Here is a 25,704-nt window from a genome sequence, read left to right as displayed (position 1 = left end):
TGTGTTGAGCTTGTTAGCAAAAACAAAAAAATAAATAAATAAATAAAATAAGAAAAGGAGGGAATGGGGGGGAATAAAGGAAAACGGTTGCCGCTGGGTGTTGGCCAATCTTTAAAGATCAAACAATAAACTTAAAGATCTGCCGGGCACCCCTTTGGCCGCCCTTTCGCGCCTTCGACATGCAAATTGTGCAGCCGAAGAAGTGTCAAACAATGTCAGTGGGAGAATGTGTCTCGCAATTGAAATTTATTTGCACTACAATTCACCGCTGACAATGCGAGGAGGTACTACCTTACTTTTGCACCAGCTCACCTCCAGCTCAGCCCCCCTTTTCACAGTCTGCAGTTGGTTCCTCCCCCCCGAAAAACCCTCTGCCCAAAAGTCACAGTCGGAGCTAGCGATCTCTAACCCGTCAACTCGTCAAGCTGTGAGCGTCAATCCACAATCCACAACAAAGTCAACGACGAAGACGATGGCCAAGCCTGCCTTGAGGATTACACTGAGAGAAAGTTTATATTTATTAACTAATTTAAGTAGAAGAAATGAGACTGGAATATTATGGCAACCATCGAGGTGCAGGAAGGTCGATGTTGAGTGTCCTTTCTTAGTCTGTCTTAGGTAATGTCTCTCCTGAGTCATTCTATGATTTTTAAGCAACTTTTAATAAGCTTCTAAATGTTAATTTGAAATTTAGATAATATTATTAAAGACTTTAATACATTTTTAAAATTAAATAGTTTAATTTTGTATTAACTTTAAACTAAGTTTCTTTGAATTCTCACTGCAAGTTCTACCATTTCATAAATTTCATTGAAATATATTTATTTTACTGCTTTCTCCTTACCTCTTTTAGAGTCTCTGATTTTTCTCTGAGTGATTGATTGAAGCGCAGCCTCATTCAAGAGCCGAGGGCTTAGCTCACAGCTCACAGCTTCTGTGCTGAGCCGGGGCTGGCTGTGATTTCGCCAATTGGCAATTGCCTCCTCCGGTGCCGTGAGCATTTGCAAAATGTCAATCTGGTGCTGTGCATCAATTCAAGTGTGAAATAAATAGAAACGAATTCAGGTCCCAAAGTCTAGCATTTTGCTATAATTTTCGCGCCATTTGCCGTCGCCTAGGCCCGTCTGCCCGTCTGCCCCTCGATCCGACTGTCTGTCGTCTTTCTGTCATTCGGTCCGACTGAAGCGAAGCTATGCTGAAAGTATTTACAATTACGCAAAGATTGATTGAAATAGATTTCGGATTGATTGGCTGCTGGTATGCACATCGGTTTGCAGTTGTGGAGTTCCTGGGAATCGGGCGAGCAGGTTGGGGTTAAGGAGGTTAAGAGCTCCACCGGCTGGGATAATTTCTAATTAAGCTGCCACGCGGAGAGAAAGATTTTATGCGACACATTTATACCGTCAAAGCGGTGCCTTCTTCTATTTTTATTTTATTTTATTGATTGCCATCGCCGCAGGAGTCTGAGAAACCCGCTTTCTCCGGCGGACGATCTCGTAGATCTTGTGGGATCCCAGCCAAGCCCAATCAATAAAAGAAACTCCAGTTCATCTAAATATTTATTTGTATATTTATTTGTGGTGATAGCAATAATAATTTTCTTGATTTGCATACCAAATCATCACACGGAATGGGAAAATACTTAAGCAACATTAATATTAATAATTTATGCTATTTGCTATACAACATTGTGCGCCTTTCTTTACATAATCGCATCTACAAACTATATATATTATATATTATTATTTATATATTTTCGTACATTCAAAGAATTTGCTAATTGTGACTAATAACTCGAGCGAACTAATCCTCAAAACGAGTAAGATTACACACAAAAAATTTGTCTACCGGCGAGCAATATCTATATAGAACGATTGATTGGGCTTTAAACTAACAAATACTCTTGGGGGAACCGTCTAAGTAGGCTATATAAAACTATATCGTTTAGTATTATACTGTATATATGGTTCATAGCTTAGAAGAAAACGAAACTTATGGACTATACAAATTCCACTACGATATTATGCACGAGATTAGCTGCCCTTTTTGCATATTTTGCTACAGTTTCTTTTATCTTTTATCATTTGTTTAGCTTTTCTTTCCATATTTCTGTCGAATTTGTATTCTTGCCGACCGAAAAATTTGTTTATAATTCACTGAATAAAATTATAGATATTGGACAGCATTTGTGTTATACTTTTCGGTCTGTCGGTCGATCGGTCCCCATATGCAAATTTCTATCTCTTTTCGGGGGCCGCTCGACTTTAGCATATTTTGGCAATTTGGTTAGTTGTTTTAAACGATGTGATAACATCTCGAACCCAAACGGCACGAACTCGTATTTAGCGCTTGTTAATCGGAGCCCGACTCCTCCGAGTCCGTTTCATGTTTCGCATTATTTATATAACTCACATGCGTTTATTGTCTCGTGTGTATATTATTATTACTTGTTTTGTTTATCTTTTTGGTGGTGGCTTAGCGGGGGGCTAATTTTCTATTGCCTCGATCGATCTTCAGTGCCTGATAACTGTCATTCGGAAAGTGTTGTTTAGACTTTAGTGGTCAGATCCAAGGCATTGGAGGTGGCCACCTTGACGGTGGTGGCTGGAGATTCTAGTCGCAGACGCTTCCCATTTTCACTGGAGGCCTCGATGAGTTCGTCCAGTTTCCTTTTGATGGTTTCACTGGCCTCGCTATCGCTCAGGATGCTGTTGTTATTGTTGTTATTACTGATACTGTTGTTATTGTTGAGGAGAGGCGCCTGCTTCACTGTCTTTTCAGAATCCTCCTGCTCCTGCTCCTCCTCTGGCTCCTTTTCGTGCTCCTCTGGCTGATCCTCCTCAGTTGTGATCTTCAGATCCTCCTCTTCCTCATCTTCCTCCTTATCATTCTCCTCATACGCCTCATCTTCCGCTTCGATCTTCTCACCTTCACTGAAGTTCTCTGGCTCTGGATCCATGTCAGGGCTACTGCTTTTGCTGCTCAGCGAGCTGCCCGTGGTTTTCATGCTCAGATCGATGGGATCATCTTGGCCTGGACTGGGGTGTATGCCCACTTGAGCGGGTGTTTCCGGCTCCTGATGGTGTGCTGGTGAGTGTGGCGGCGTCATGGAGACCACTAGATCTTCCTCCTCTTCGTCCTCTTCAGCACCGTCTCTGATTTGCTCCGTACGCACTTCGTCGTCCTCCTCGTCCTCGTCGTTCTGGCCATTGCTCTGCCGGCTCTTGACCCGCTCGCGGCCACTCTCCGAGTTGGGTGTGACCAGGGCAGAGATGGAGTAATCCTGCTTTGAGTGTGGCGGTAGTTTTGTGGTCGCCGGCGGACTGTGCCGCTGGGACTTGAGCACTGCGTCCAGATAGAAGCGCTTGGTCAGCTCATCGGCTGCCCCGCCATTGGTCAGCAGGTGGTTGTTGTTCGCATGGCCACTGGGACTCCTCGTCGGTGCCGGCTGCTCCTCCTCCTTAAGGTGCTGCTGCGGCGGTGGCTGATGCTGCTGGTGGTTGCCAAAGGGTGAAGTTCCCGGCGCAAAGCGCTGACCCGCACCGCTGGAGTTGAAGAGATGCTGCACCGCCGCCGCTGCCACGGCCGCCTGCTGCTGCTCCGGCGTGGGCTTGAGCAGACCCTGGTGATGCGAGTACAGGGCGGGATGGTAGCCGGGAAAGAGCAGGTGAGAGGGCGGCAGAAAGGCGGGTGGCGGCATCACCGGCATGGAGCCGAGTCCCGGAAAGGGCAGGGGCAGGAACGGCGACAGGTCCTTGCGCAATTGTGGCGGCCTTCCTGGCACTGCTCCTCCTCCGCTTGCCTGACTTCCATCGCCTCCACCGCCACCAGCTCCGCCGGCCGAGGACTTGCCGCCCAAGTGGAGCAGCGGATTGCCCCGCACTGCACTCACCTCCACGGAGCTGTCCGAGTTGTGGGAGTCGGGGGAACTCACTGAGGGCGACGCCACCACCGGATGCTTAAGGGCGCCGTAATCTCCCGCACTCTCCAGACCCAGCATCATGAGTTCCTCCTTGCTCCGTACTCCTCCCCCGCCGGCGGTGGCTGCGGCATATAGACCCGGATAGCCACCGGGATGACCCAGCATGCCAAGTGCAGCTGCCGCTGCCGCCGGTGGTGGGACACCCGACATGGCCTTCACCCCGTTGGGCATGCCGCCGGCTCCACCCGAGCCACCGGGTGCTCCTCCACCGCCAGCCTGCTGGCTGTTGTGGTGCGCCGCCATGGCGGCCACCGCCTGCTGCTGCTGTTCCTGGAGCAGACAGTGGATCTTGAACCAGTTGGAGCGACGGCCGTAGCGGGAGCCGCTCTTGGACATGCCCACCATGAGGCACTTCTTCAGGCGACAGGCCTTGCAGGCGGTGCGGTTCTTCTTGTTGATGATGCACTCGCCGTTGTTCTTGCAGTCCGAGATCGACGAGAGGTTGTTGTACGACCGACCGAAGAAGGACTGCAATGGGAGGGAAAATTTGGGTTATTATTTAATAATATTTTAAATAAATTATATAAATTATAGAAGAAGAAATTAATCTAGATAGCCTCTGAAGACCCCCAAGACTCCACCCTTATCCAGCTTCTCTGACTTCTTCAGCCCATGATGTCATTCCATAAAACGTTTTCAATGCTCCGACAATAATATCTCATTAAATTTTGTGATGATTCATCCGCCGCTGAGACCGAGACCTCTTTAAACGCTTTTTGAGCGCCGAAATACAAACAAAAAAAAAGAAGCTGGGGCGAAATAAAGCAAATCGACATGCACAAGCGACGGCCAGGCTGCCACCTACACCTTCGGCATTAACCGTTGGCTGGGGCACCACAATCAATTGCAACAAAGCAAACAAACAATTTAATTCAATGCGGAGGAGCCATGAAAAGCTGAGAGCCAGAAAGCTGAGAAAGAAACAAAAAGCCAAGCGACAGACAGCAACATGTTGCTGCTGCTTCCACTGCTGCTTCCACTGCTGCATGTTGCAAAGGTTATGGCTGTGCAACACTTATGCCAAGTTGCAATGTTGGCAGTAAATCACCAACGCTTCACGGCCTGCCCGGCTTTGCAATCAACCAAAAGGGACAGACTGCCTAAATGACTGACTGAATGGTGGCACTGGGAGAAAAAGGTAAAATGTTAATTTTTAAAAAAATCAGAACAAATTCTAAATTTAAATCCAAGAAACTATATTTCAGCATATTTCATATTTAAAAAGATAGCGTCTTAAAATTCGATGATCATTGCAAAATATTTATGGATCTTTATTAACTATAAATTACTCACTAGTTTGTTAAAAATAAAATTTTAAGACAAGCTAAAAGCAATATTCTGAAATAATACTTAAGAAACTACAATCATATTTAATGAAATTTCCTATTAATCATTTTAAATGTAGGAATGAGTGCAGCTAAAATTCCCAAGTTCGAATTTGGTGATACGCCTGATTATCAGACAAATAGTTTTGGTCTTTAAAAACCTTTTTCTAATTTTTAAAAATATTAAATAAACGATTACTTAGATTTAAAGCAATGGGAAATCTTTTCCTAAAGAAAGATCCTACATTTTTAAGGTTTACAATAATTTTCTCCAAGTGTAACTGACAGTCTCTGTGTCAGTATTCAACTTTTGGTTGCCGTCGTTTTCTGATCGTGGGTGGAGCTTTTGAATGGAAGAAATACCGAAACACTGAAACACCGGTGCTGATGCTGACGACGAAGCGCAAAATTGAACCGAAACAGAAACAGAAACAACAAAAAAAAAATATCCAAAGAGAAGCAGAAACAATGCGAAAATCCACTTTTAAGGTTAATTGGGCATCAAGATTACTGGGTCGGAAATGGAAATGGAAACGGACGAGGTGGAGGTGGAGGAGGATCTGGGCCCGTTCTGGCGTTTCTTCGTTTTCAGTTTCGTTTCAAGAAGTCAAGAAGCAGCCCAGACGGACAGACGACTATTTACAAGCAATTTTGTGCATCAAGGCAGATTCACTTTTGTTTGTTTTGTTTGTTATTTTTTTTTTACTCTTTGGGCCCATTTACTGTATTTTTTTCCTGCTTTTTTTTATTTGTCTTCTTGTGGGCGTTAAATTAGCCAAGCGAGGCCCACGCCATTGCGAACGAGGCCCAAGCACAAATCAAATAACGCTGACCCACAAATTGTACGTTAGTTGACCTTTTCTCCTTGGCGTGGGCAAAAAAAAAATAAATAAATACGACGACAAGAAAAAGCTAAAAAAAAAAAATATAAACAAATAAATAACAAAATCAAATCCCGCGAATTTGAACTCGAATCGAGTTGGAGAGCGAACAAAAAAATGATCATCCCACCATTAAAGGAGTATTCGTATTTAAATCAATTATTTGTGGGGCGCTTTGTTTAACTTTGACCTTAGCCTGGGGCATCCCATCCATTTGTGTTGCCGTGGCTACTCCTCCTCATCCTCCTCCCCCTCCGTCCCACCCATTGATGAACTCAACATTCCGGCTGTAGCTCCGAGCTGGGGTCTCGCAGAGAATGGCCTCATAACTTTTTCTGCTTAGCGTTTTTGCATCACGAAGACGGCGAATTCGATTTATTGAAATCGATTGAATCGATTGATATGAACAACTTTGGGCCACAGCGGAATGCCCGATTGTGTTTGAAAGTGTTTGAAATTGCGGCCAAAATGCGAGAAGGGTTGGCCATTTGGAGCGGATTGTTAGCGGTATTTAAAATGGCCCGTGGGATGCGCTTTAATTGAGGTATTTTGCTAAATACTTTGAACTGAGGCCTTAAAATTGGGGTTCAAGGGAGTATTTTAACTCGAAATATAATTTAATTTGAAATTCAAATAATTAAAGGATAACTTATGGGGAATTCGGAACCTTAAACAAGCTAACATAGGAATCAATCTCTTCTTAAAACGCTAAAAGTTTAAATAAATAATTTTAAAAAATATTAAATATTATCTCTACGATATCTACAATCTTAAAACACCTTAAAACAAACATAAAAATAATTAATTTCACTATCAAACTCACCTTACAGCCCTCGCATGTGAAGGCTCCAAAGTGGAATCCAGCCGCCGGCTCTCCACACACCTTGCACGTCTGATTCATCTGCAATGGGAACGAACAGAACACAGGACATGAGAATTGGGATTGCATATAATTTGGGGAGGGGGTTAAGGTGGGGGATCTCTAACCTCCCAGCCTCAACACCCACCCACCCCGCTTCAAAACTGAGGCAATAAATTCATAAAATTTCAATTAAAAGCAACAGCAAATCATGACACGCGCATCTGGAGCTCTCCATTCTCCCCCCCAAAAAAGAGAATTGGAAATCCAGCCGCCAGCAAAATTCACACGCATTAAAAATTAAAATGCAAACATAGTTTGTCATATCGCGGAATTGGTATCAACAAAAAAAAAAAAAAAAAAAAAAAGATCACGGCGAAAAACGAAAGGCAAAAAACGAACGACGACAAATGGAAATGGGAAACAGGCCCAAAGGAGCAGCCAACCCACCAAACCCGACCATGAACTCCTTGCACTGTGATAAATGGGGGAAAAATTAAAACAAGGAAAATTTTTATAACTAAACTAGTTTAATCTAATTTAATTTTAAAATTAATTCTAGTAAAAGATATTCTCTTGACTGCTTAACTCTTTTCTTTTATTTTGGGAAATTATATTAGTACCTCCCCCCATTTCTCTCTGTGCGCCTGCCCAAGAGTCTCTCCTGGTGCCCATAATAAAATATGAAGATGGAATCAAATGAAAAATTGCCCCAGAGCACACACACACACACACTCTGAGCAAACAAGCAACATTTGCATTTATATGGCAAACCCAGTGCCTGGCTGGCTTCCCCCCTCGAATAGGCGCAACTTGTGGCTGAGCAGGAATATTTGTTTATTTATTGCGAGCGAAATGTTTATCAACAAATTGCCATCAATTGTTGTTTGGCCAGGAGTTGCTCTTGGTCCCTGTCCTCCTGAGTTTTTCATGGTCAGGTTGGTTATGGAGGGAAATTGCGTTTTCTTTATTGCCACTTGTAGTTGGAAATTGGAGCAGAAACTTTGATGATGATGACATATGAACATGCAAAGGTAGAAATAGATCGTGGGAGACATTTTTATAGGTTTTTATAACTAAATTTGTTACTAAATCTTTAAAAATTCATTGAAATTAATGCTCTTAGCAATTGAAATGCTTTCAAATATATCAAAAACGAAAATTGGCTACCCAAACTGGTAGCCCGAGTGCAGATGCTCCTCAGCCTCATCCTCAGCTGCAAGCTGAACGCTTTTGTTATGTTTTATAGCACCAATTGGCCCGCGGGCGATTCTTGGCCATAATTCTTGTGGGCAACAAACAATTTGGCACATTACAAAGTAGGAGAAAGCACTCAACACATTCACTTTTTTACCCATCGCGGGGCCAGGGGGTCTTATAAGAATGTCTTGGCAATTGGCTCAGTTCGTTCAGGTCCCGGGGTTCCTTATTTTCCTCTGGCTGCCTTGTTTGACTGTAAAACATGCTAATCTGATTTCGTGTTATGTGTTGAGTTGGAGGCCCGAGTTGAGGTCTTTGGGCCCCGCGAGTTGGTAGGAAATAAATTTCCTACGTTTAGGTTTCATAAAGCGTCGTCGGGTCTGGTCGCAGTGCCAGCCTGCCTGCCTTCCCGCCTGCCTGGGATTAATCGACAAATAAAAATCACATAAAATAAATTAAAAATTATGAGTTTCAAGTTTCAACAACCTGTGGATTGGCAGCAGATTTAGTTTGATTTTAAATCACTGTCAGAGAGAGAGAGAGAGGGCCAAAACACGTTGCAGATGAGCCTCGCCGTGAAATTTATGCAGACAATGTGCAATATTAAAAAGCCATAAACATTTATTTTACAACAGACAAGCGACATATTCTTAGCCCTGGCACTGGGATGACTCTTTGGCGGGGAAAATGGAATGATGACAGGCTTTCTGAGATATGCAGTTAAGTGGCCAAGAACTGATGTAATTTTCTATATTTTTTATCAATTTTGAATAAAGTATTTAGCTTTCTTCATGTTTATTAAATTATAACAAGAAAGAATGCTAACTTCGGAAAGCCTTACGATATTAATCACTCCATTTAATAGTCCTTAAATAAGTTCTAATGATAATATCTAAAATCACTTACTTGGTAAGTGGTACTATTCAGTTTTATCTTTATCATCAACCCTCTAAACTCAGACCTGTTTAAATCTCTTTACCCCCAACAAAGACATCACTTTTATTTGTGTATTTTGCATAATTTAGGTAAAGCAGCTCTGGCCGAAAGCATTTAAAGTCACAATTAGCCAGGCCATTAAGTGAAAGTGTTATAAATGAAATGCGAGAGCAGCAACAAGGCAACAACACCGTCTGCACAATTCAAATTAAATATATTATATTCACAATATAAATAATCTTTTTCCTTGTCCCAGCAATTTGTTATTTTTTGCGACTAACAAAACATTTGACAGTGCGCAAGTTATTGATGGCATGCGAATATTGATGAGTTTTTTCGACTGCACAATGCCAATTTATTTTAATTAGTTGGTATATTTTCCAAAAATAAAAGTTCCCCCAGTTCGCCAGAAGTGCAGCACAGTTGATCCAAGACAAACAGACGCCAGCAAGAATAACAATAACAAAAACGAGTAAAAAGTATGGCAAAAAAAAGCATAAATATCAGCAAAAAACTTCACCAGTCATCCATCCACAATAGTGGATGCTGTTGATTTTGTGTGTGATTAATTATGGCGATTGCTGTTCTGTTTGTTGTTAGATGTTGTTTGGTTGTTAACCTTAACGCGCAGCAAAAATAGCAAGTAGAATTTATAATTTTTCATGCCCCGATGATGCAATGATAAAATATTATATACATACGTACACACACGATAATAAGATGCTTTGTTATATGGCTTATTAAGCTTGGCAAATAAAAGATGCGGTCGCAAAAATAATAAAGAAAAATATACGAAAAAAAATTAAATAAAATTATTAAGATTCATTTAAGGCACGTTTACTCCAGTTTCGAGCTCGGCTTGCCTCGCCTGGAGCTGTTAAGAGCTAAGTGCCATTAAGACCAAGTCCAAGCGCGGTTTTAGTTTCTGTTTATTTTCATTTTTTCGCTTCCCTCGCTTCTTTTTTGCTGGCAAAAAAATTATGATAATTGCCTGACCTTGGCTGGGTTGTACTAATACTAATCTAAATTTGCACATCCACCGAGCAGATCCCCGGAGCCCCCGCCTGGAGCATGCCCCCTGAGCATGCAATTATAAAAAAGCGCAGGCTAGAGGCAAAAACATAATTTAATTAAAATGAAATCATGTACAGAGCAATTGCCTCGCTTTGTTCATTGTGCTCAACGGCAAATTGTTCTAGTTTTTAAGTTTTATTTTTCGCCTTTTTCGTTTGCAGTTTTTTTATACAATTTTTTTTTTTTTAGTTTTTGTTATAAACATTCATGACCAGTCGACACTGAAGACGGTCGTTTGTGGCTCGGTGTGTTGGTGTGGCTTATTGCCATTGTTGTTACTATGATGAGCAGATAAAAAAGTATAAACAAATGCTGTCTGCTTCTTAACTGCACCCCTAGACGGTAGTATCGTGCAAGTGCAGCTGGCATTCTTATTTAAATTTGTATTTCTAAATTATCAGAATAAAATTTAATGGGCTAGAGGGCTACTGGTTGTTAGGAGACATCAACAAAGCCACTTAGCATTTGCTTTTAGATGGTTTAACTTATTTTCAACAGGTGTTGTGAAGATACAAGAGATCTATAAGTATCTTTTCAAACTTTAAACTATTTATGGTAATGTTTAAATTATATAAAAAACCTCCAAGTCTAGAAGAAAGAGTATCTCTCATTCGGAATTCTCTCAACCATCTTCCAAAGCCAGCTGCAATGTAAAACCAAAAAGATTGCTCTAGTCGCAGAATCTATTCCTAGCCATCCAGCCAATCAGATGAGTCATGTTGGCAATGCAAACTCGTTTATTCCCCACTCGATCTGCCGAAGAGCAGCGAAATTTGTCAAAATGGTTATATCGCATGTTTGATATGTTTCTTTTTTTTTTTTGTTACTGGCTTTCATCTCTTTCTTGTCTCCGCATTACAGAAATACTTGAGGCATCCCAGAGTCAGCTGCACACACGCATTTCTCTCGCTTTTCCTGCCCCAGCAGCACTCCTCTTTGCTTAGTCACGCGGCCTTTATGCTTAGGCAATTTGTCAAAAAAAAAGAAATAACACACAACAAATTTTACACACACATTTTCAGGGGGGGCCCTGCCCTTAGAGACCCCTCAGGGGAGTGATCAATCACAGGAAATCTTTCAGTTTGCGTGAGGAAATTATTCGCAGTTGTTATAGTTTGTTCAGTGAGAATATTTTTAGATGGTTTCGAATTTTTCGCAGATTACCAGCATTTTTGTGAACCTACAAATATTTCATAATTTCAAATATGATTTGATGAATGACTTTTCGTTTATTTGACAATTATTAAATGGTCAAGGGGAACGCCCTTTTATAAGTATTTTGTTCGGCAAAAAGGATGATTTAGATGCCCTAAGTAATTTAGTTTTCTTCACGGATGTTTTTAATTTATACTCTTTTTTTATAATTCCTTCTCATTGTTTCTTTTATTTGTTTTTAAAAGTACTTTTCCCTATCAAGTCTTCGATTTAATGATTGATTTGTCCTTTTGTTTGACAATTACTAAATGGTCAATGAAAACGCCCTTATTTCGTTTCACTATTTTCTCCCTTTGCCTTTCTATGTCTTTAACTTCCACGGGGAGTTTTTATCTTTGTTGTTTTGGACATCAACGCCCCTTGAAAGTCAATCCATCATCGTTTATCGTTCGCTTCGCTGGGCGAGTTTGTTGCCTAAGTCTTTCGTTTTGATTTTCGTACTTAGCTAATTGTTGTCGTTGTCCCTGTCGCTGTCGCTGTCATTGCTGTTCGCCCTCTTAAGCTACATAAAACCCAAAGCCAAACACTGTAATTATGAGCCACGATGATCATGCTGCCCGCCGCTGATGATGATTATCGCGATGATGAAAAGTGCTCAGCAGAGTTTGCAACTTGAAGCATCATCGCTGCTGTCCGTTTCTGTTTCTGTTACTCTGCCTGCTGCAGCTCCGAAGCTGCGAAGCTCTTTAAGCTGTCAAGCAGGAAACGTTTGGATTTATAATGCTCAGCCCACCCCGCCTCCCAGTTCGCTCCCCTTCGGTCCGGTCCCGGTCTCGGACTCGGTCTCGTCTCCGTTTGTCATTATAATTAATTTGTAACTATTTTTATGAGCTCATGTGAAATTTAAATTGTATTCTCCAGGCGTCCCTGGCTGCTCTTTCTCCGTCGTCGTAGTCGTCGTCGACGTCGACGAGAGGCGCTTTCAGCGCCCAAGTGCCAAGTGTTTGTGCAATTTCCGTTTAAAATTTGAAATCTTCCGACAAAAATAGTACAAATTATGCTGAAAAATTGACAGGAAAACGTCAAGTGGGAGAGAGGTGAGCTGGCAAGGGTATGCATTTTCCTGAGAACTTTGAGTGCAATTTGCAAATGCTGAAAGCAAATATTTCACTTAGCAATTTTGGTGCATTAGAAAAGAAAGGTCTTGAATATAAGTGGAAATATATGTTACTAGTTCAGTAATATATTTCAAACTATAAAGAGTACTTAAAAAATAAATATATTTAGGAAGATATATATTTTTGTAACTTAATTTTTCTAATAATAAATCTTGAGAATTATTGAAAATGTTTAGATATCTGTCTTTTCTATACTTTCTGCCTAAAATATTGTATCCTTAGCTAGAGTATTCACAATTCCCGTATCATTCTAGCATCTTCTCCATACCCATTTTTCTTGTTATGCAAATGCGTGCAAAATGTGCGAGGTTTTCTTCTGTTTCCGAGACTCTAATGCATTGCAATGCTCAATGTTGCTGCAGTTGCTCGGCGCTGTTGTTATTGCTTCGATGTTGGCTGCCAGCCACACGTTCACCGATCGCTGTGGCATTTGTTACAATTTTAAATGTTAGCTCAGGCAAAAGCGAGGCATCGGCAAACTAACAAACTAACAAACTTGTGCCAATTGTTGCTTACAAGTGTTTGACTTGACATTTCGGCGTGCGCGTCTTTACGGAATTGGCCCCATCTGTGTGGAAACTTTGCAGCTTGTGTCTCATTTTCGCCAAGTGTATCCATATCGTCCGGGGGCCAATTGACAGCCGCAGCCGCAGGTGAAATGCTCAGCGAAATTAATCACAAAGGCCACAAAAGTTGGCTGGCTAACAAATTAGTAAGCGCTTGGAAAATTGCATTTTAAGTTGCTTTTTTGTGATTTTTACTATCCATGATTTGGCATAAACTGCTAAACTGCCGTCTGTTCGATTCAGTGAGCATTTGAACTGCACCAGATGCCAATGACTTGACTTCACTTGACGTATGCGAATCAAACAGGCAGAGGGGGCTCACGAAAATAAAATAAAAAACAAATACAAATAGCGAAAAACAAGTGCAGATAAAACTTTGGAAATAAATCTTGTGCTCAGCATGGCAGGCAGACAATTCAGACAAATAGAGGATGCGACAAAATGAATGGATTGCACCATGAATGGCTGAGCGGATGAATGGTTGGATGGATAGATTGCTGACTTGGTTGTCTGAAAATTGTCAGCTACCCCCTTGTGGGCAAATGCTGGCCTTGAATTGCTAACTTTGCTTAAACCAAGCAAATAAACCATTAAAATAATAAATAAAAGAACGAGAAAATATATGTATATTAGGCGTAGGACAACAATAACTGCTATGCCATATTATATAGAATACTTAATTCCAGATCTACCTTCAATCAATCCCATGTGAGGCTTCAAATCATTACGAGATACATTCTTGTCATTCGCTAGAAATTCTTCCCACGCTTTTTGATCCTCGGAATCAAATTCCATTTTAATTAGTAGACATTTTCACATTACGTATACGCCAGGTCGGACCCACAGCGCCCTCCTTTTCGGCCATCTCCCTCCCTGTGTGTGGTGGGGCCATAAAAGCCGAACGAAATTATAACAGCCAACTTGCAAAACATTTACACCAGCCCACCAGCAAGCAACTTGCAACTTGGAGCTCGCAACTGGCAACTGGCAACCTGCAACGTGCAACGCGGGTGGAGAGCGAAGAGAGCGGGATTTTAGGCGGTGGCAGGCAGCCACCAGCTTTCTTTGCCAGCGAGAAAAATGATTCATGGAAGAGGCCCGGGACTCCTGCTGGCTCGGAGGCTCAGTGGCTCGGTGGCTCGGATCTCGGGCTGGTTTGGTATGCAGCCGCGGTGTGGTTGGCTTTTTGGCCAAAGCGTCTCGACGCCGGGCAGACTATTAACTTTGAAAGTTGTTTAAACAGGCGAGGAGCCGAGAGGCGAACCTCCACCTTCTATTTCTTTATTTTTTTTTTCTCTTTTGGCTTTTGCATTGGAAGCTCCTCTTTGTCGTCGTCGTGGTTGGTTGTCTGCACCAGCTGCCTGCTGCCTGGTGCCTGCTGCTGATGCTGATGCTGCTCCTTTACCTTGCAGCCAGTGTCATCGGCGTCGCGGCTCGTGGGAATTGGATCATTAGAAGCCGGCAAAAGGCGAAGGCGATGGCAGAGGCAGAAGTGAGCAGAAGTTGGTCAAAGGCGGCACTGAGAGAAACGATTTACTGAGCTGTGCTTAGTAAACTTTATAAAATATATTTTAAAACCTTTATTACTAGCTTGAGTTCTTTGAAATTTGTTTTGAGCTGTGACTTATGTTTGTTATTATTTTATTTTAATAGCAATAAATATAGAAAAGCTAATTATTCATTTGACTTAACTTTTAGACTGAGAAATCTTATTTTTGATATATTTACAGTGAAATTTTATAGATTCTCCGCTTGCTCTCAGTGCAGTATTCAGATGTTAGTGAGTTTTCGGTTCGATCCGCCTGCCTTGGCAACCCACCGGGCAATTTTGCATGTGTTTTGTTGGTGGCTTCGTTTGTGGCAGAGTTGCCACCGTTTCTTGTTGAAAAGAGGCGCGATAAGTAAATGTGTCCGCGTCTCTCGGCCGTTTTCCTTTTTTTCCTCGTTTTATTTGCACTTGCACAGCCAACAATTCTTTCTTTATTTTTTCCTCGCCGTTTCTGTTTGTTTATTTGTCTTTTTTCCTCCCTCCCTCCCTTTTCTCTCTGTTGGTTTAAGCTTCTATTTCTTTGTATGCGATTTATTTGTTTGTTGTCTCGTTGTTATCTGAGTAAGCTTTGGGCCTCAGTTGTGTTATTTGGTGTTTTTTCCCCCTTTGATTTCCCCCCTGCCCCCCTCTGGGGCCGTTGTTGTTTTTCTCGTGGATTTTCGGGGGAGTCAAAAGTCAATTAAATAAGAGCAGTGCACAGTGAAAAGCTTGTACATGTTGTTGCTGATGCTGTTGCCACAGCGGCATGTTGTTGCTATTTTGTTGCTGCCGCTGTTTTGTGTTTTTTTTTCTTTTTTGTGAATCGAGCAATTTGTGCCCGTGCTATGTGGTTGACTTTTTTCTGCTCTGGGTTGCGGCCCAGAAGAGCACTATGGGAACCATTTCACCAAAATGTTTGCCCAGTTGAAGAGTGTTTTTGGGAGAAGAATTGCCTTGGTGATTTATGAAAATGGTTTATGGGACCCCTCAGCCTCAGATAATGTGTGTCAGCGTTGGGGAGGGAAGTTCAGGAAGAGCTTCAAGCTTAAAGGGAAATTTCTTTGGAAGAGCTTAGTGTAAAGTTCGTTTCCTAAGTCATTTGATTTTGTATTTTAAAATAAGTTAAAATTTAATTTAATTATTTATGATAAATATAGCAAGAGGGAAAATGATATATAGACTTAAAATATTTTCAGAAACTTTGAAATTAATTATAAGACCCAAGTTCGTTGCCTAAGTCTTTTGATTTCATAGAAATAATATCACAAATTCCAATTTATTTTCTTAAAAAAGCATTTTCAAAGCACTTGCCTTAAAACTAAGGTCATCTTTCTGTCTCTCTCACTACTACGACTACGAATAAATTTCCCTTTCGATTGACTCAAGTTATTCCCAGAGCTAAGCCCATTCAAAAGATGGGTTTCACTTTCCATAAAACTATTAAAGGCCGATGAATTAAAATTGAATTAACTTGCGGTTTTGTGGCGTTGACTGGTGGGAATCAAAAATAACAGAGGAGCCAAAGAGATTTAACCAAAAAGTGAGCATTGGACCGGCATTGTTGATATTTACTTTTCGACTACTGCCCAATCTCCGCTCAATGCCAGCCAGCACTCCTCCGTCTGGCGGCAGGGGGGAATTGCCGTCACGTGTGTGCAAAAATAACAATAACAAAGGCATTTGTTATTAGTTGCCGGGAGTGCGCTTTAAAAATAAACAGCTAATACAACAATGGACACAATTTGCTGGCATCGCATCGAAATCGAAATCGAAACTGAAGCTCCAGCTGAATGTGAATCTCAGGCTTAGATGGAGGCTGAGACTGAGGAGATTCAAGCTCGAATCTAATGTAAGCGGACATGCGGGCATGCAATGATCTTCGATATATGTGTATCTATTTGCCTATAGTATATGCAATTTATATAAATTTAATTCAATTTGCCGAGCTAAATTGTTTAGTTTTTGTCTTGCTCTCGCAATCGTGCAGAGGTCGTTGGCGGCGGAGCGGGGGCCCCTGTTAATTTCATGATTGGGTCTTGGCTTAATGTGTAATGCCTTGACTCGAAAACAATTCTAACAATTTGGCAGCTCATTATGCGGTGCGCTCGCTCGCTTAACCACGCCAACTTGACTCCAATAAACGATGCACAACCTTGACCTTAAGCCAAATGAAAGATAAACCACAGCGAGGCAGCGAGGAAAACCCAAGCCGCTGCTGTTATTATTTTTATTATGGATTACAAACCGAAAATTATAACAATTTTGTTACGCTTCTTTGAGGAAAGGGCACCGCACCGCACCGCACCGCTCGGCAAGGCAGCCCCCCCCAGCTCCCCCAGATCCACTATCGTTATTAGGCGCCAAGTTATCAGCGTAATAAAGTGGCGGAGCAACCAGTTGGAACACTTTTCTGTGCGGCGGCAAAGTGTTGAACTTGAAAACGAAAGCAAAAGCAAACGGGAAATAATCCATGGTTTAGTCAGTCGATGGGAGAATGCCCTTCTAGGGGGTAGGGTTAATGGTTAATGGAGGGTTTACCACTGTAAAGATTTCTATTCTCATTCTTAAAAGGTATTAATTATAATTTACTGATAAATGCTGAAAGTTATGGAGGGAATATGAGGAGTACCATTTAACATATTCCTGTTTATGATCTTGTATAAATTTAAAATAAAACAGTATTTAAGTTTTAGGTGATATTTTAGCAATGAAATCAATAAATAGATCATATTTATTTGTCAAACTTCATTTAATCTGACTTAATGTTTCAAAATTTGTAAAATTATATTTCATTTTATTTCTGCCATTCTTAAAATGTATTTCTTGAGGCACAATCCATAACTTTATTATAACAAATTGTATTTATTTGTTTATTTCAACAAGTAAAATTATTAAACTCAATAACTCCCCCCCAAGAAAGGGTATTTCTCTGAGGGGTCCCACACTCCATTTTTCGTTTTATTTCGGGAGGGGGAACCATGAGGCATAAAGCACTTGAAATTGGTCGAGTGTCTGGGGCAAGTCGGGCCAAAAGGGGGAGGACAAACCCTGCCCCAACTTATCTTTAAGCCACGCGCTAATTTGAAAATAATGCTCCCCAATCATTTTCACATTTTTTCACATTTCCAGGCGGCTTCAGGTTTAGCCTTCTTCACGATCGCCGTGGAGTGAGCAATAAAAGTTTTGGCAGTGGCTGTGAGGCGGCTGAGACCCCTTCCTTGCCTTGTGGTTGGCGGCCCTCCCACTTGTTGATTGTCTGTATAATTACATAATATTGCATAATTTTGCAAAAAAGTACTCGGTCGCTTTGGGATTTCTGCTCTGTTAGCTACGTAGAGACTCGGAAACTTGGAAACTCGGAGTCTCCGAGTCTCGAAGTCTTTGGGTCTCTCAGTCTCTGGGCTTTGGTCTGGGGTCTGAGGTCTCATTATCGTCGGCTGACCGACGATCTTCTTCGTTTTCGCTTTCAGTATCAGTGCACAATGTAGTACTTAAATAATAGAAGTTTAATAGCGTTTTGTTTTGTGCCGGCCGCATTTGCAAGTCGTTAGTTTCTGCCAGTGGCAGCCGCTTCTACCAGAGTTTTGCTTGTGCTTTGTGTTCGTTTTTGGACTACTAATGCATTCAGCTGTAGGATTTTTGTCAAGGTTATCCAGTTGGCTGTGTTAGCGGATATAATGACATGATGCATATACGATGGAAGCCAAAGTCAGCATCAATTTTGGTTCTTCTTGTTTGGATTTAGTTTTTTTTTTTTTTTTGTTTTCTTTTTGCTTTTTCGGGAGGAAGTTCAGTTTTAAGAGCGCTGTAATTGTGTGTAGTTCGTTCAAGTTCGCTGCCTAAGTCATTTGGCAAGAGCCTAACGAACTCTGCAGAACTTTTTCTGCAATCCAGTGCCAATGTGCAATGTTCCTCAACATGCGCCTTTGGGCCTTCTCTCGCAGTCCTGGCCAGTAACTGGCTAATTTCGCTCATTAATCATCGAGCGGCTGGGGCTGCGGGAGAAAATCGCTCCGAAAACTGATTACACATGTACGGCCCACCAAATCAAAGGCCCAGCAACATGAAGTCATCTTTTCATCTGTTCATCAGTTCCCTGCCGGTGAAATGTATCTGCAAACAAATGAAGTTGTCTGCCAGCCAGCCAGCCAGCCAACATACTCGAATTCTAAGGCCGCTCTCGGGACTCGGCTAGTAGAGTCATCAAGTCCAGGATTGATCATTGATCTTTTGGCACTCAATCCTCCGCCATCCGCTCGTCGGCTCACGAATTATAAATAGTGCAAATGCGTGCAGTGCATCATCATCATTAGTTTTCGGCCAAAAAAAAAAATAAGGAACCATGGCAATAGACTTGTCTAGAGCCCCCTCCATACCCTTTGCCCATAACCCTAGAACTCGGTCTGTGGCAATTATACGAATCCATGTATCTGTCTTTAGGTTCGTTTGCTAAATTGTTTCAATTTGTTTTGTGCCAGGCATAACTAGGGGTCACTTGTGGAGGGTACTGTTCCAATTCAATTCGGTTTGTTTCAAATATGTTTTATATTAAGTTAATTTTAATTTTTAAGTTTGATTTGTAGGTGTTATAATCTAAAAAAAGGGAAATAGGAGACTAATTGATTAGAGAAAGTTTTTAAAATGAATTTAGAATATATTAATAACAAATTTAAGTCTCTACAAAATAATATTTCTCAAATATACATTAAAAAACTTTAAATATTTTTTTTAAAGAAATTAACCTTTAATAAGGTAAAATGTTTATACTACTTAGTTTATTATAGAAATACATTTTAAACATAATTCAATACCAAAGCTCTTCAACAAGAAAGGGCATCACCGATTCCCCATTGAACCCACCGCTGCTTGCATATCAAGTTCGTGTCCTAAGTCTTTCGTTTCGTTACGTTTTTCGCTTCAAGTCAGGCATTTTCTAATTGCAAGTTAATTTCTTGTTGCGAACATAAATTTAACATTCTAATTGAGTTATCAACCGCAACATGTACATACACATGCCAAAAAAAAAAAAAAAAAGAGAGAACGAGGAGGTAAAACAAGTAGGAGAAGTAGGAGAAGGAGATGCCGACACCGGACAACTTTTACAGCTTCTCATCTCGTCGTCGTCGTCGTCCTCAAAGCGTGTTCGCTTCCAAACTGGCTACGCATGTGAAAAATGGCTTACACACGGAGCCCGCTCTGCTCCTCCGGCATCTCTGGTAACTTTTCCGACCACGAAAATTGCAACAAAGCCACAAGAGAGTCGCCGGGTAAGTGCAGTAATTACATTTCGGTGTGTGTAAGATTTTGGACTCTCGCTAATTTGCCTGCTGCTTCTGTTTCCCTTACTTAGTTTTTCTTTTTTTTTTTTGGCATTTATAACTAATTTTTTGTTTTGTTTGTCTGCCACTGCCGCTGCCGTTTGAAAGAATTTTCCAACGTGGAAATATGCACTTTGGCATGGCTCGTAATTAATTTACTTTGTGTGTTTGCCCGCTGGCAGCCGCAAAGGAGAACGACACACACGAAAATATGAAAAAAATCCATTACGCAAATGTTTATGACCAAAATGGTCAGCAGCCGTAGAAGCCATGGCAGCAGCAGCAGCAGCAGCCTCTTCATCTGCTGCCAATGCAAATAGAAAAGATTTGCCAAAGCCCCCAGATGCGTGTGCCCCAAAAGTCGGACCGAAGTTGGATGGAAGATGGGAACCGAGTCTTGGTCTTGCAGTCAGATGAGCTTCTCTCACATACATCACAACATTGTAATGCATTTTCAGGCGGTTCTGCCCGCCCCCCAGTTCTCTCCCCCCGCTGGAAATTAGTTTTCTTTTTCCGCAGCGTCGTGTCATCAACGGGATTTCGGAGGCGTGATTGTATCGAAGGTCGTGGCAATATGGAGATGTAGCGAGAACATTAAAATGCCCCGTACATTTATGGTCAGCTAATGCAGATTTGTGTATCTTTCTCATGGTTTTGTGTGACCAAAAGTTCTCAATAGATGAAGGACTATCTTTATAGAAATATATGTAAATTAAAGAGTTTCTTATATAAATTCTATAATTCCTTTAGCTTGATCCGTATTATTAATGTCTCATTCTTAATCCCTATTAAATGCCTTATAGTAACTTGATCCGCCTCGCTTTGTGTGTATATTTAATATTAATTGGAATTTATTTTTATTCGTTTCTAATATGCATAAATAATGATAGCTATTCAGAAATTTGATGCCATTTTTTCTGAAATTTTTTTGCCATGTTTGAATTTATTAATATTATTTTCTAATATTCATAAATAACTATGGTATCGATTTCATGTTTTTCACCTTATTTTAATAAACTCAAATTTGAGACCAATTGAAAGACCATTCCAAATTCCGAATAATTTACCTCGAATTCCTACTCCTTGTGCTTCTGTTTGCCCGTGGAATTCCTTAGCAGCTCTCGACTTGTTTCATATTCATAAATTTATTGACTAATGCTACCAACTTGCCGCTCCAAGAGGTAGCGACATCTACAGAAATGTGGCCCAAATTCGAGCCGCTGTTGTTGCCTTCATTTTAATCAAACATTTAGTTTATCGTCTCACATTTCAGCTAATTAACACTACCTCGGGACCGCCTCTTTTGGCTGTGAGATCTGTGACTTTACTTTATGCTTTGGCCTGGCTTTGGCTTAGCCTCAGCTTCGGAGTCTCTTTGGCATCTGCCGGCATCTGCCGACTGATCGACTAAACGAAAATCAGCTTAAAATCATAAAAAACGCACTTAAATAAAATTTAATATTCAAATATTGACATTTAGTGCCATGTTAGCAGCAACTTAGGTGTTTTCTTCGTCTCCGAAAATTTCGGAGGCTGCCCTCCTCCTAGACAATAAGCCTTAAATTATGCATGTGGATTGCTCGGGGAGAGAGACGACGCAATTCGCTTAGCATTAACTAATTGATCTGCATTAATTTCAAGCCGGGACCGAAGACAAAAGGCCGAGAGCAGGTGACTCTTGGGATATACTTGACGTAGTTCGTATTTGTATTATGATTATTATGAGTTTTATTTTTTCTTCTCTCCTATTTAAATTATGACATCATTTAAATATTTTCGCCGCTGTTAGCCAGATTTCTGTGTAAACTGGTTTAGGCTACTCACAATTTTCGTCGCTGTCTTTCAGTCTTTCTGTCGCATTGTTGTTGCTGGGCAATTATGCATGCCCCCAAACCCCATAATTCATAAATTCATTTTGCGCCCATATTCGAAAATGCGGAAGCGCTTTGATTTGCTGATGCTTTTGGGGCCATATCATATATATGTTATCAACGCACAAATTGTCTTGCCCTCATGATGTCGCATATGAAATTATTATTGTCGTAAAATATTTTTACGACTTTGCTCAATATTTGCCTCGTAAAATATACATTTTTTTGTTTATTTTATTCGTGTTTATTGTTGGGGGCATATCTTGCTATAAAATCTGTATAAAATTCGAGTTGGCTTACCGCATATGGATTATCCTGATTCATCATTATGGTAGTCGGGGTTCGCTGAGCGCAGAGTGCTCAACGGCAAGGTCTGTAAGAGGAAATAATTGGGTTAGTTAAATGTATTTATAAAATATAGTACTGAATCTTTTCTTTAAAATCTATAACTCTTTAGAGACACATTCCTTAAAGCTCTACTAAAACTTATTTCTATGCCTACATGCAACATTTATTGTCTTTACAAAGAAATACCTTCTAGCCAATAGATATTTATCGACTCTTTTATGATAACCATAATTTGTTCTGAACTGATCTTGAACCGCACACATTTAATTCCACTTGAAGATCCGCTCCAAATCAGCATAGTTTTCTGACATTTAGATCGCTCAACGCTGCCAGCCAATAATAATAATAATAATAGCAAATAATATATAACGATTTTTACAACGAAGCTGCTTAGCTGCACCTAAAAAGCGGCCGTTGAATCAACATAACAATCTGTTGCCTCACATCTTGCAGTGCACCAGAACCCCCCCACGGAACGTGAGTCACCGAGACACACTCCTGGCCGAAGGCAGATGAAGAAGACTCGGCCAGGTCGGATCCCCGCCAACGAGATTACATGTTAACTGACAACAGGTGTTTTCTGCGGCCTGCTTGCCACATTTGCATTTGATATTTCGTACGCTTGTTTTGCTGCCGCTGTTAACGCGTTCGTACTAAATACTTTCACACTTTGCCCCCTCCTCGAAGATCTGCTCTGCTCTGCTCTGCCGCTCTCCTTTGGCACCGCGATTGTTGTCTTCCGGCCTCGGACCCCTTAAGGATGTTTAAGTCAGCACACGACCTTGATGTGTTAATTTCCCAGCCTACTCTGAGACGTCATCTGTCCAGGTACACTTTTAAAAAAGAAATCTGGATTCATAGATCTGTTTTGTTTAAGTCTTAATTTCAGTCAATTTTTTAGTAATATATTTGTTACGAAATTAATTTTGTCTCAATATCAAACTTTATGCAATTAAAGGAAGGTTTTATAAAGGTTCTACTTATTGAATAGTTGTAGTTATTTATGGAAAATATTTCCGTAGAAAAGGAACTCGCGTGTGGCTGTATAGTAGAAACTTAGCCAGTAATCAAATTTAACTTGCTAACTTGTAAATTATAAGCCCATATCATGTGGTCTGCCTGTCCCATTATATAATATTTATTAATGGTTCAATTATTATTATTATTTGACTTATAAATTCATAGATTTGTGTATACCTGCCTGATGATTTGTATTGAAATTATACTATTTAAATCGATTTAAGCCCAGAATAGTGATCTACATCTCATTTAAACCACATTTAAATAGCATATTTTCTTCCCAGTGTCCTGGGATCTTGGAACGGGGCCAGGAAAAAGGCTTGGGCTGTGATCTCGAAAGGTGCTAGCAAAAAACAACCTGTAAAGATGATTGTCTGCCCCAGGTAACTAGAATAAGTGCACACTCGGCGGGTTGTAGAACACAGCAAACTTACAAGGCACTCGCCATAAGTACGAGTATATAGGCTTTGTCAATATTTGCGACACATGTAAAAGCAATCCAAGTTAGATTCTTCATTGGCCTGCAAGCGAGTCCAAGCTAAGTGCACTTGGAGAAATTCTAGCAATGAGAAATCTTCATATTTTGATTGCTTGTAGAAACAAATTTTCAATAAAAAATATAAAGAAATTTAAGCCCTATAGTTCCTTAAGCCTTTGTTTATTTTATTAAAATAATAACAAGCTTTAACTATCAATTTTCCCTGTTGGTTGTAGTATTATTGGGATCCAGATTGAAATGTAAATTATTCAGAGAATGTAAAGCTTGCGTTTTTCCAATTGTTTATTAATAAATCCAATCGGGGTCATGATTTTAATGAATGAAAGGCCTTTAACAATTAGATCGTGGGAGGTTCTTTATTTATTCCCTCGCTTAATTTCGTTCAGTGTTTTACCTAATGCCATTCCCATGGATCTTGGCTGCTTTTTGGATTTTTGTAACAAATATTCTGGCAAATAAAGCTTTACACGCTATTTGCATTATAAAGCAAACATGTGTGTTCGGCGACTATATGGATATTGTGTCTATATCTCGCTCGCACTTGACTTACATTGATTCTGTTATATAGTCGTAAAGTTTATTTGCCCTGCCCTTGCTCTGGCTGTTGGGGCTGTTGTGCCTGTTGATCTAGCCAGGTTTTATGGCCACACTAAAAAGTGCACTGGTCAACAAAGCGGCGAGAGAAAACTTTCTCACAAAAGTCGTCTCATCTCCCGTATAGGTGTGTGTCTATATGGCCTGTATAATTAAATCATACAAAGCGCGACAGTCGCGGACAGTTCGTCAGTTAGTCGGATTGTCAAGCGTTATCTGGCATCGCCATCTTCCTTTTGATTTTTTTTTTATTTTTGTTTTTTATGAATTCTATTCGTTAATGAAATTCACATGTTCCCCAACTCTGAGACTCTCCTCCGTCTGTGATCCCCATCACAGTCCCCATTTTTATGTTCGCATGATGGATGTGTCTCGAAGAAGCCGAAACGATCGTTCCGTTTGAGCCCCCTCCCCCCATGTCGCTGGTGACCCCTTGAACTCACCTCCTTTTACTGGCCGTGTCAGCCCTCCAAGTTAATCCAATTTATTTTTGATTAAAGTTTTCTGGTTTCTCTTAGTTTTCGTTTTTTTGCGCACTTGCGGCTTAAGTATAAAAATCATTTAGGGTTGGCTCTTTCCAACATTCTGAACTCTCCTCTGTTGTTTGTTTTTGGATTTTTTAAATTTTCTATTTTTTGTTTTTTGTTCACCTTGCGCCAATAAAACGTCACTTGAGCGTATAGAGTTGTTGTTGTTGTGGCTTTTGCTTAAATTGCACTTGACTTTTAGAACTTTAGGCGAGCGTGAAGCATGTTTAATATATATCTGCCCATATATCTGCGGGTCTGAGTGAGTGTATGTGTGTTTTTTAGCAGGGGGAAATATCACAAGTGAGGCTTAAATTTGGCTTGGGAATATATTATAAATTTGCCTAAAGTTTATAGTTATAGTTGTGCTGCAATTTATTATATTTGTTTATTTTATAAAATAATTTATTCAACTATTTATTAGCAATGTTTTAATGCATTTGTTTCCGCTTTTCACTGGCAACAATTTATATTTGTTTGTTTCTATTAGCTCAGTAATTTATGTAATGTAATCATTTCTTTTGATTTTATTGTAATTATTTAGAGCATTATCCGGGATTTGTTTTTGTTTTTAGCGGCGGCACACACAACAGCGAGAGCTACAAGAGCGACAGCAACAGCGACAGCGGCGACGTGCGATCGAGCGTGCGAGCAAGAAGCGCGAGCTATCACTAAAGACTGATGTTAAGCGGTTCTGCAAAATGCTCAGACCTCGCGGATCGCGGCTCTGGGATTCGGATTCGGATACGGACTCGGACTCGGTCTCGGACTCGATGCTTGGCAATATCATCCGAATCGGACGAACGAGCGACGAGCACAGCAGCTGAAAGCAGCGCAGAAACA

At 40.8% G+C, this 25,704-nt stretch overlaps 1 protein-coding gene across 1 annotated transcript; it reads right to left on the bottom strand.

The window, feature by feature from the left end:
* Window positions 1-1,552: 1,552 nt before the first annotated feature.
* On the bottom strand, window positions 1,553-25,704 carry knrl (knirps-like). The gene is made up of 4 exons (XM_017167655.3): window positions 24,778-25,704; window positions 22,174-22,246; window positions 7,012-7,089; window positions 1,553-4,450 (listed from the first exon to the last, which is right to left on the bottom strand). Exons 2-4 carry the CDS (start codon window positions 22,198-22,200, stop codon window positions 2,549-2,551), a joined length of 2,007 nt encoding a protein of 668 aa, XP_017023144.1. The 5' UTR covers window positions 22,201-22,246; window positions 24,778-25,704; the 3' UTR covers window positions 1,553-2,548.

This window comes from Drosophila kikkawai, chromosome 3L (genome assembly GCF_030179895.1).
Source record: "Drosophila kikkawai strain 14028-0561.14 chromosome 3L, DkikHiC1v2, whole genome shotgun sequence".
NCBI classification, from domain to species: domain Eukaryota; kingdom Metazoa; phylum Arthropoda; class Insecta; order Diptera; family Drosophilidae; genus Drosophila; species Drosophila kikkawai.
This window is presented reverse-complemented; position numbering and strand designations above follow the sequence as displayed.

What these genes read in the sequence shown, in the direction of transcription:
- knrl (XM_017167655.3), bottom strand. Translation starts at nt 22,200, where the DNA reads ATGATGAATCAGGATAATCCATATGCG. An exon ending in ATCAGGATAATCCATATGCG is followed by an intron (nt 7,090 to 22,173) that starts GTAAGCCAACTC and finishes TTCCCATTGCAG; the next exon opens with ATGAATCAGACGTGCAAGGT. An exon ending in TCACATGCGAGGGCTGTAAG is followed by an intron (nt 4,451 to 7,011) that starts GTGAGTTTGATA and finishes CTCCCATTGCAG; the next exon opens with TCCTTCTTCGGTCGGTCGTA.